The sequence below is a fragment of the Psittacula echo genome (genome assembly GCF_963264785.1).
Source record: "Psittacula echo genome assembly, chromosome: 1".
NCBI lineage: Eukaryota > Metazoa > Chordata > Aves > Psittaciformes > Psittacidae > Psittacula > Psittacula echo.
In genome coordinates, this window is record NC_137735.1 from 14001685 (window position 1) to 14013563 (window position 11879).

The 11879-nt window shown below is 42.3% G+C and overlaps 1 protein-coding gene across 1 annotated transcript in view; it reads left to right on the forward strand.

Moving 5' to 3' along the window:
- STX18 (syntaxin 18) overlaps positions 1 to 11874 on the forward strand; it is a 63098-nt gene extending 51224 nt beyond the window's left edge. The window contains exons 7-11 of the mRNA XM_080636034.1: positions 1118 to 1206; positions 7733 to 7791; positions 8557 to 8626; positions 9167 to 9247; positions 10504 to 11874. Of these exons, the coding sequence (XP_080492160.1) occupies positions 1118 to 1206; positions 7733 to 7791; positions 8557 to 8626; positions 9167 to 9247; positions 10504 to 10599 (395 nt within the window). The 3' untranslated portion in view covers positions 10600 to 11874. The remainder of the gene's footprint in view (positions 1 to 1117; positions 1207 to 7732; positions 7792 to 8556; positions 8627 to 9166; positions 9248 to 10503) is intronic.
- Positions 11875 to 11879: the final 5 nt, after the last annotated feature.

Below are 11879 nucleotides of genomic sequence, written 5' to 3' on the forward strand. Positions count from 1 at the left end.
TGCTGCTTATGCAATTGAAAAAAAACCACCAGGTTTAGAAGGTTATAGCAAAACCAAACACAGTCTTGGAAATGCCTGAAAAAATGGACTGGGATAAAAGGAAGTCTGAAATTATGAAAAAGTGAAAACTACATCTTCCTGTATTTTAATTTGCAGCCTGCATCTGATAACTCAAAGCAAGTTCAGATTTGATCCATTGTGGGGTGACGCAAATATCTCTGTTGGGGTTTGTAAAAATGCCACAGCCAGTGAGGAGAGGAGAGGCCTTCTCAAGAGTGCAGTCTTATCGTTAGGATTTTAAACATTGAGGCTCGAACAGCTTCAGAAACAGTACGTTCCTGCAGCACAGCGTCTTTTCTTTCCCATTCTAACTTCATCTATAATCAAAAGTATATAATTAAGCCTAAAAATAAATCTTCCAGAAGGGAATATTCCAGAAATAGCTGTTCAAGTTCTTTTATGCCCAACTCCTGCTAAGATTTATTCAGCTGATTAGCTTTAATCAAAGGGGAAGTACTACTGAAATCAATGAAGCAGCTATGATGCGTAAGGGTTAGTTTGTGGGATCAGATCCGATTCCTGTTATACACAGGAAGACCCCTTGCATGGCATGCAGCAGGATTGGCACTGCAATATGCAGATTGAACAGCATGAGGAAATGGAGCTTGTCCTGTGAACTTTGCTCAGAATGTTGCTGAGATTCTGATTTTACTTCTTGGAATGAGGAGCTGGTGGCTTGGTCAAGTCTCATTGGAAGATAACAGTTTGCATACAGACTGTCATTTTGAAAATCGTGTGTTTTCTCCTGTTAAAAGACAAATGTTATGGTATTTTGTGCTGTAACAAGTCTTAGAGCAATGTGAGTTGTTTCACATCCTTCCCTGTCAATATGCATCTCCTTGTAGTTCACAAAATTAAACATGTGCATTGACTTTTGTCCCTATTGAGAAGTTAAAAGTTATTGGTGTAATTTTGCGCTGCAAATGTAGGGTGAATCTCAGTTAATGACAAATGAGAGAAAACAATTTCATCAGCATTCTGAAATGGATGAAAAGTTATTTTCACTTCACTGTTTGGTGTCCTGCATTGTCTCAAGTGTTCAGTGGTTCTTTTACAGACAGGAATCTGCCTGATGCCCAAAGTAACTTTGGATTATGGGGGGATGGCAAAGGTGAAGATGAGCTGTCACCTGAAGAAATACAAATGGTAAGTATCTCTTGTGTCTTACTGTCCATTTTGTTACATTTTCTGCTGTATTCATATGTGTGAAAATAGCGATTCACCCAAATTCATTTTCAACTTTCATTTTATGCAGAATGCCATGACAAGAGATACCTTTTGCACATGGCTTCCTGGTAGCAGTTAATATTTAAAATTGCTACAAAATACTTACATGGAGCCAGGAAATGAGAAACAACTGGTTTTCAACAATTGAAATTAAAATAGTTTTTACAATTAGTTATGAATTGCTTTTTTAGCCAGGAAACTATAGAAGTCAAGGCAACATCAGAAAAAGCATTATGAAACTTCTGAAAGAATAAAGCATTGGCTGTTTTTTTTCTGTGGACTATTTCAGCAGCACACCTTACATAATTACACTGTTTAACTATGAAGTTATGCTTTATTCCTTTTTATTATTATTTTTTGGATTATCAAAATCAGATTGGTTTACTACAAGGAATAGCAACAAGCTTTCTGTCACAACAGAATCTCATAGATTCTGCGTTTCTTTTCTCATGGATTCTTTTCTGTGTTTCCCTGTTAATAAGCACATTTATGCCTTGTTTGATCCAATTCTACTTGCAGTTGAACTGATACATACAGAATTCCTGACATAGATGTGACTGCTGGCAACCTATCTGTTAGGCTTTTTGATATTCCTAAAATTTCTCCTTTTGAACATGGCTCAGATTTCTTAGAAAGCCCCCCTCCATTAGCACACGTTGCCTTCTTTTATATAAAGAAAGAAAACCTGATTTATGACTAGCCAGTAGATGTGCAATTTTCGAAATTGTGACTTTTACTAAAGCAAAGGGCTGCTGCAGCATGACTGGGTGAAGCTTCCTTGGCAGTGATTAGAGATGTTCCCAAACACAATATGCATCACTCTTCCCGTCAGAGATGAGTAAGTTGCACATTATTATGGTATGGTTTGTCAGAGAAAACGTCCTTCAGAAGGCTGCTCCTTATGTTCTCATACTGTTCTTGAGTGCCAGTCTGAAATCTAAAGGTTTAGTCCTGCTTTCCTTTTTAAAGAGAATTTTGTACATATTATCAGCAGTCCTGGCTAACCGGGGAGATCACGGTTGACTGGAGGTTAGCAAATGCGATGCTCGTCTGTAAGAAGGGCCAGAAGGAGGCCATCTTAAGTGTCATCACTCAGCACATACAGGACAATCAGGTGATTAGGCCCAGTCAGCATGCATTTATGAAAGGCAGATCCTGCTTGACTGACCTGATCTCCTATGACAACGTGACCCGCTCTGTGGATGAGGGAAAGGCTGTGGATGTTGTCTACCTAAACTTTAGTAAAGCCTTTGACACAGTTTCCCCATACTGTTCTGCTGGAGAAACTGGCTGCTTATGGCTTGGATGGGTGTACTGCTTGCTGGGTAAAAAAATTACTTCCAAAAGGATAGGAAAGCTCTACAAGAGGGATAAGGACAGGCTGGATCAGTTGGATGAGGCCAATTGCATGAGGCTTGGGGAAGAGTGGCTGAAAAGCTGCTCAGTGGAAAAGACCTGGGGGTGCTGATTGATGGAGCTGAACATGAGCCAGCTTGTGCCCAGGCAGCCAGGAAAGACCAGTGGCATACTGGCCTGTATCAGCAATAGCATAGCCAGCAGGGCCAGGGCAGTGACCATCCCCCTGTGATTGTCAGCACTCGTGAGGCTGCACCTCGAATCCTGTGTTCAGTTCTGGGCCGCTCACTACAAAAGAGACACTGAGGTCCTGGAACGGGGCCAGAGAAGGGTAATGGAGCTGGTGAAGGGCCTAGAGCACAAATGTGATGAGGAACAGCTGAGGAAACTGAGGGTGTTTAGTCTGGAGAAAAGGAGGCTTGGGGCACCTTACTGATCTCTGCAACTGCCTGAAAGGAGGTTGTAGTGAGGTGAGGGTTGGTCTCCCCAAGTAACAAGTGATAGGATGAGAAGAAACTGCAGCAGGGTGGGTTTAGGCTGATATTAGGAGAAATTTCTTGCCTGAAGGGGGTTGCCAAGCATTGGAACAGGCTGCCCAGGGAAGTGGTGAAGTCGCCATCCCTGGTGGTATTTATAAGACATTTAGATATGGCACTTAGGGACATAGTTTAATGGTGGACTTGGTAGTGTTAGGTTAATGGTTGGACTTGATGACTTAAAGGTCTTTTCCAACCTAAATGATGCTATGAAGAGGACAGGTCACAGTGTAGAAACTGCTGTGTTGGTTTTAAGTTGGAATGTATTGTGTCAGATCATACTTAACAATTCTCAATCATGATTCCGTGATCCCTCCTCTGGGTAAAATAATGAATTAAAGCCCCATCGTATCGCTACAGCAGTGATTTCTATCAGTATTTTACCCACAGGAGAGAGCTTTACATTGTTCAAAGTGGTTGCAGGACTATGGTATGATTTGCACAATAAATTTCAGTTTATAACCCTGAGTACAGGTATATTAATGATTCTTATAGTTACAGTGAGCAGGTGTCTTGTGGTTGCTTTGGGTGGCAAAAAATCTGTCTCTGCTGTTTAAGTAGTGAAAATATCTAATTTTCCCTGACTTTATCTTCTTTTGGTTGGTTGGTTTTGTCTTAAATTCAGATGCAGTACATGGAATGACTTACCTCATGGGATATCAAAACGGAGCTGTGGTTATTTCTTGCATGCATTAGACTTGCAGAGGTATCTTAAGCAGTTTGTCACTTTATGCCATACTTTGGTAACAATATTTCCCTGTCCTGAGGGACTCCTTTAACAAGCCATGAATCATTGAGCTATCCTGATCACTGGAGTTTGGCTAATGTTCCCATCGTGGAAAATCCCTTTGTGACACACTGGTATGTGATGTGTTCTGTGCTCTAACCTTTTGTTCAACTGACTGGTTTAGCATATCTTAACTGCTGTCTGTCTGCACCAAGGTCCATCAGCCATGATTGCACATTGCAAAGATCACTTAGTGGTTTAAAAGGCAATCTGTGACAGTGGAGCGTTTTAAATATCAAAGGGACTTCTTAAAGAATGCTTTCTCAAGTGGATTTGTGCTATTTGTAAGGGATTAAAATCATTCATTGCTTCTTTATTGAAAATTTGCTTTCTAAATTAATTATCTCAGTTTCACTAAGGCAGCAAAATCGGGAATTTTTGGTGCTGAGTATTTGTGCAGAAATACTTATTCCTACAGAAGTCAGAAAAACAATTACAGCTTGGTGGCCCCATTTAGTCACTTAAGGACCAGCCAGTCTACTCAGTGCTAAATCCTGTGGCTCTATTTCATTGCTCTGTTCCTTGGTTTTGTTCTGAGGTGACTCCTCAGGTGACTCACTAAAAACAGAGACATACAGTGAACATAAAGGAGTGCACTGATGAAACAGCTTTTACCGTCTGCCACTGTGAAGCAAATATCACTGTATTAGTCAATTATGTTGATATATATTTATGTAATCATGTATATCTGTAGAAGGAGTCACTACAGCCAGCAGTGACAATGACACTTGAGTATATTGCAACACCGACACTTCTATATTTAACAAAACCACTGAGGTTTAGGTGGCAGTCAGTGGGAGTGCAGGGAGCTGTGCAGTGTGTTCTCCGCAAGTCATGGGGTCAGGCTGCTCTACCCATAGTAAAGGTAACAGTACCCAGTAGCTGCCCTCCTTATCTGTAAGCTTGGACACTCTGGAGCCCTTTAGCCAAGGAGAGGAAGCTGATCTTGCTAGTCAGGTAGACAGTGAACCTCTAGTACAAAAAGAAATCTGTATTTTAAAAGAAATGAAAAATCATTTTTCATTATTCTTCATGACATAAATTACCTATGTCAGACTGTGAAGACTATGAATCTGTGAGATTCACTGTTTAAGCTTACCTGTCATTTCACACTCACTTGTGCCAGATTAAACCTACAGATTCCTGGTTTTTAACACAGTAGCCATTTCTCATGAGCCATGCAGGTTGACATTTAATTTGCTGTTGGCAGAGGGTCAGGTACTGTTCCTCTGAGGCCCTGATGAGCCTAAAGCAAGATGAAAACTGTTACAGCACAGTGTGTGTGTGTGGGTGGGTGGGTGGCAGTGGTGATGGCGTGGGGCATGCTAAGGAGGCAGTGAAGGTGAGGGTCAGAAAGGTGGCTTGCCTTCTCTCATTCTCTTGCTTTTCTGTGTTGCTGTGGCAGTGCAGACTCTTGCTCAGCTCCTGCTCCCTAATATCCCTGAAGCCAGCCCTATCATCTGGTCCTGTGGTGGGATCTAGTTTATTAACCTACCAGAAAACTCAGGAGGAGAAGTGGTCGGTGAGCTAAGGTGTCACAGTGTGAAATCAGATGAGCAGCAGCACTTGCTTGGGATTGTGCATGTGGGGGGGAGAGGAGCAGGACAAATTCCTCAGTGGCTGCAGTAGATCTTTTTCACTGCACCCTCAGTAGTGTGCACACGTTAACTTCTTCTCTGTTAGTGCTATGGAAGTACTTGATACAGCAGAAGTTTCAGGTGGAACATTTCTGATCATTTTAAGGGAAGCACATGAGAAGCTGCACAAGCTGTGTAAGGAAGATCTTCAAGACCTGGGGTAGAGATGCTGGTGGCACAGCTGGGAGAGGGAGGGGGTCACAGTGGTGAGCCAAAGGTGGCCACCAGACATGGCACTAATGTTAGATGTACATACTGCTGCAGACTGGCTCTGTGCAAGCAGCTGGGGGTCATGTGAACTGCATGTCATAGCCACTGACTTTCATGTTGCGTCTTAATGACAAACTGTGGTGTTTAAGCTCCTTTGCAGTACAGAGTGCTTCATTTCCAGCTATTCCAGTAGTGCTGCTCTAAAAGCAAAATGCCCATTTGCCTTTCACTGATGTAACACAACGCTTGCTGTTCCCATAATCCATAATTCTCTGTGATTCAGACCTTTTTTTCCCCGCACCTCCCTTTTGCTTTTGTCACAAGATGACTGTTTTAAATACTTACTATTTTCTCTGGGCAACCCCTCCTTTTTTGCCAACTTAAATGTCAGGTGTTTGCCCAGATAGTGAGCAGTTCCTGTTGCAGTGACTGCAAACCCAGTCAGACTGTGAGCAGTGCTGCTCTGCTGGTGTTCTTTTGGCAAGACACTGCTCTGTTAAAAAGGATAATGAGACCTTGCAAGGTGACCACAAGGACTGCTGCACTTGTACTGCTAATGAAAGTGTAACATGACTGAATGATGCCAGGATCCCAGTGTGTTAATGTAGGCTGGCTCAGAACAAGGAGACTGACCTAGAACAGGGCTTTGCTGTCCTACACAGCTCGATTGCCAAACTCTGCATTCTGAATCCTGTTTCCTGGTATTTGCACTGCTGCATTTCCCACTCCACTTTGCCAGAGGCAGGGAGCAGGTCCTGTTTCAGTGGAAATGTGTATCCTGTGTCTGTTTCTGTGTAACCACATAGACAAGGTCTTTGTCAGCTTTGTGAGGAAAGTGCGGAGACCTTGTTGGTTGTGGGTGTACTGCAAAGGTCCAGCTGTTACTGAGGCTTTGGTCATGTTGAATTGATTGGTAGAATACCTTGAATAAGCTTTACCTCCCCCCTCCAGAGAGGGGCTTGTGTCCCCTCTGATACAAGGTGCTCTGCTGTCCCTGATGGCTGGGGCAGGCCAGAGCTCCCTGAGCGTGAGCTGCCTGCAGCCAAGTGGCCAAGCTGCTAGACTGCAGGATGAACTCACTCAGCACCTCTAAAATCCTAGCTCAGGCTGTCCTAACTGGTTCTTTCTAAAACAAAACCCTTATGGCACAGCTTCCAACAGGCTCTACTACACCAAGGGATACCTTTTTCAATTGTATTTTGTCTGTGCAGGTTTTGTTTCAGCAAACCGTGTCATCGTACTTGCTGCATGATGGCTTGTTCTGTCATGAATCCCAAATGGATCAGGCAGTCAAGTACATCTGAAAAGTCAAAGCTGATTTTCCTGTATAAAGTCTCTATGCTGTATTTGGAAAATGTAGTGCTAAAAGTTTACTAAGGTGTTTCATTGATTACTCGTGAGTTTTAAATGGAAGAGGTCTACTGGAGTAACTAAAGCAAATGTATTTGTGAAGTATGAAGTATATATATCAAAATATGTCATACTGTAGTGAAATATAAAAGCTGTTCATATCATGGGCGGTACGTGAGTAATGTGAAGGACAATGCAAAGATGTTATGAAGAGCATCACATGCTTAAAGAGCATGACAAGCACTCAGTGGCTTTCCCTACTCAATGATAAGGAACAGATTTCACTCACTGTCTTTTTCCTGCCTGCAGAGTAACGTGCACAAGTTAGATTTGGCGTTTGTTTCATTGAGGGGAGGAGAATGACAAGTGTTACAAGGACTGGTTACAAACAAGCAGATTCATACGGTTTATTTAGACCACTGTCAGTAATTCCTGAACATCTTTCCAGTTGGGATGTATTGTAAATAGGTTGCAAGGACAGGTGGAGGTTGGTTGATCTGGGGTGGGTACTGAAGAGGGTTCACCAAGACCAAGTATGTGAGCTCATGTGTGTGATTTCCTTCTTCCAGTTCGAACAGGAGAACCAGAGACTCGTTGGTGAAATGAATAACCTCTTTGACGAAGTCAGGTACCATTTCCTGTTACTTCTGCTGTGCCTGATAGTCCCACAACCTGGACAACACCCCACAGGGTGCATTTGTGCAGGATGCCTGGCTGCGGGAATGGCAGTGGTGTGGTAGGGGAGGGATCCAAGAAACCAACCGTGTGAGTTCACACGTTGTGCTGTCCCACAGGTGGTTCTGAGTGACACACAAACTGTCCAAACAGCACTGGTTAAATTCGGAAGGTTTACATTGACTCAGTTAAGTTTCAAAAGATGAAGTTTTCCATTTGTACCATGTTGTGCACTGCACATGCAGAGGGAGGTGCAGTCACTGACCCCCAGGCAGGGACCTGTCTCAGTGGTTACACCCTTCACTCTCTGTGTGCTGCGCAGAAAACCTGAGTGGGTAACGTGGAAATGGATGTGGGATTATTAGAACTAGGTAAGGAGAATTCCACACTTCACAGTAGCACATCAAAAGGCTATGTCAGAATGAACCACTTATGGTTCACCATGGATTTTGTTATCTTAGATGAAAGATGGACCATAGGTGGAATCCTCATAGTGAAGGCCACTCTTTGGCAGCTTCCAGGTGCAGCCTCTCCAGAGCATCCAGGGGGCTGGTGTGTCCCAGCCATGTGCTATCGTAGTGTCCATCGCAGACTGTTGCTGTGGAGCTGCCAGTGGTGGCCTTCTGAGTAGCCCCATCCCAGGCTGGAGAACCTGCATCTGCAGGAGCAAGCAATGTTAGCACTAGTGTCTAATGGGCTGTTTCTGTTCTTTGCCCAGACAAATTGAAGGAAAAGTGGTGGAAATCTCCAGATTACAAGAGATATTCACTGAAAAAGTCTTGCAACAGGTCAGTATAATACTATACCAGCAAATACAACTGGGGGATTTTACTAGGGGGGGTGTTTTGGTTTTGGTTACATGCAAGATGGAAGCTTAAGAGTCATTAATCTGTGATGAAAATGTGAAAGAAAAGTGTTCTGATTTTCAAATGGAAAATCAAGATATTTACTGTTGTTACTTACTAGTCTGTACTGAGGATGGAAAATACAATGTATGTGTTAGAATGATCCCTCTGTCTGAGAACTAGTGTCCTGGTAAACAGGTTATAGCATCTCATCTGGAAATAGTGGCACCTCTTCCAAAAGAGCTGTCAACAATTAGATTAGATTTGGTTCTAGATAACTGGAAGACTTCCTGCGGGTCTGGGTGGTCTCCGTTCAGACTCATGAAATCACAGGTAAAGAAATTACAGGTTAATTGTCTGTACCTTTGCATCACTGAAACGAAGATGTCCATCACACCAGATTCTAGAACTCTGTTTGCTGCCCAAGTCTTTGGAGGTGTGTTCTTCCCCTGATATTAATCTCTGTTTCTCATTTTTTAACAGGAAACTGACATTGACAATATCCATCAATTAGTCGTGGGTGCAACAGAGAATATCAAAGAAGGCAACGAAGACATACGAGAGGTAATGTCTCGAAGTTGTGTTTTAAACTCATTTCTCTTCACTTTCATCTTTGTCCAAGTGCTGCTTTTAACAGCTCCTGTGAGTTCACCCACAGCACTAAGCAGTGTGTGCTGGGGTGTTGAGGCACACTTTGGGACACTCGTACAGGCTAGGGAGGGCTCTTGGTGGTAAGTGCTTGTCTCACTGACCATGACTGAAGGGCTCCACAGGCCAGCAGGAGCTGCAGCATCTACCTGGCCTCACTGAACAGAATGACATGAGGTTAAGCACCTGTGGAGTTTGATGAAAAACCAAAAAGGGGTGGGGGGGAATTGCAGACTACGAATAAAGGACAGTGCTGGAATTGTTGAAGCTGGAGTTAAATACTGAGTGTCAGCTGAACCCATTTCCCATGCTCCTAGCAAGCTAATCTATCCCACTGTCTTACTAATTAGAATGAAAAGATGTTTTCTTTCAGGAACTGAGATTTCAGTAAAAACAGACTTCCTGAATTAGGCTGCTGAGTAAATAGCTCAGTTGTTTCGTTTGCTCCTTCCTGAAAACTCATCCTTGACTCACATATTCTGTGTTATCTACTGCTCAGCTCTCCTGCAATGTGCATCAAATGTGGCATGAACTGAAGTTGTCTTTGCCTCATTTTTCACATCTGTAGGTAGAACTAAGTTTCCTAAACCACACTGAGGAACAGTAGAGAAAGGTGACAAATACAAAACTGAATGAACTGCATAAAAAAAAATTCCATGTGTAAATCTGAAAAATGAAAGTTGGGTCCCTGTATTTGCTGGTCTCAATGTTAGCATGGGGAATCCAAGAGAATACTTGTTCTGAGACTGAAATACATGACTGATGGTGCTAACCCAACTCCAGAAACAGTTGTTGGGTTTGGGGGTGTTTTTGGGTTTGATGTTTCTAGTCAGGCACTGTTCATTAGAATGGTGAAGGCCTGATTACTTCTCACCACAGAAGTTCACTTTTGGAACTTAATCTGCCCTTTACACATGTACATTTTGATGTAGTTCTTAATGTTTTGAGTTCCACTTAACATGACCTACTTTAAGTTTTTGAGAGGAAGTTCAGTGTGACAGATTTGAAGAGGTGCAGCCAACCTCACTTATTCACCTGAAATTGACAGCGAGCTCTGTTCTTTCTCTTGTGGGTGAGAAGAGGGAAGCCACTAAAGGCCATCCTGGGTTGCCACTACTGAAATGCCACTGTGTGTTTACTGGTGATGGTAATGGAGAACCTTTTCCTCACAGGCCATCAAAAACAATGCTGGATTTCGAGTATGGATTCTATTCTTCCTTGTGATGTGTTCATTTTCCTTGCTTTTCCTGGACTGGTATGATAATTAAAAATACAGTGCTGTCTCCATGCTTTATCTGTAGCACTTTGGACACTGGTTTCAGCAGAATGGGGTACATGGCACACCTGTCTCTTCTATGAAGTTTTTCATACTGCTATGATGGGAATATCTTCCAGTAAATAAACGTGTATATATCCATTAGTGCAGAGGGAGCTGATAGCATTCATTTTAAATTCCTTTATCGAACATTAAACCATGCTTAATCCTGCAAAGAACACAGAAACCTTTGAAGGAGCTGATAAGAAAGCTGCAAGCAGGAGCACAGCTAAGAGGAGAAAATAAACCAATGATAGTTTTATCATAATCACCCACACATCTGTGATGGTTGGAGACCAGCTACCTGTGTGCAGACCAGAGCAAGAGAAAACTGGTACTGTGCAAAAGCATCTACGCTGTCTCAGGCTTTTATTTAATCACACCACTGCAGTACATAGTGATCACTTTGCACATGTTATGACCTCGACTCCCCATCCTCTGAAACTACTCGAATCAGAGAACAGGCTGATTTAATAGTAATAATAATGGTAAGAAGTCAACTAAAGAGCTTTACTTCTAGGTGAAAAGAGAGAGTACAACACAAACAGATTCTGCAGTGAAACAGATGTGCTGGGGTGTTGGAACAAAGCCCAAGGAGCCAACATTAAAGCAAAACAATTCATTGGCAGCAATCTGTTAACCAAGATTAAAAAAAGTTCTGAAACCAACTGCAGACAAGAATCAATAAACTCCCTCCTGTTAAATCAAAGGGAAACTGGGTTAGACTTCACAAAGCATAAGCAATCTCTTTCTCCTAGATTCTAAAGCTGAGCCATGTTCATTGTTATCAGAGAGAGAAATAAGTTGTTTCTCATCAGTATTTACTTGTGCATTGGTGTTTCTATTGTAGTAAATTTAAAGGGGGAAGCAGATGTCTCAATAATCACTTTGGTGTAGGAGGGTGCTGGGGAACAGATCTTTCTATCCTGTAAAATCTGACTGGCCGCTGTAGCTACGCTGATATGAAATGTATGGTTTGCTATCTCTCCTGAAATGTCTATTTCTAGATGTTATATGCAACAAGCAGCAGCATCCTTATTCCTTACTCTGCAGAGTGAAAATGTCAAAAGTTACCCATGAATACATTTGATACAGCATCTGCCTATTGCAAAATGCAGACACGGTATGTTTTGAATTTCTTAATGTAAGACTGAAGTTTTTAAATGCAAAGAAAAATTTGGCACATAATTTATTGCTTTTTATGACTTAATAAAAAGCCTTTTACACATCTGC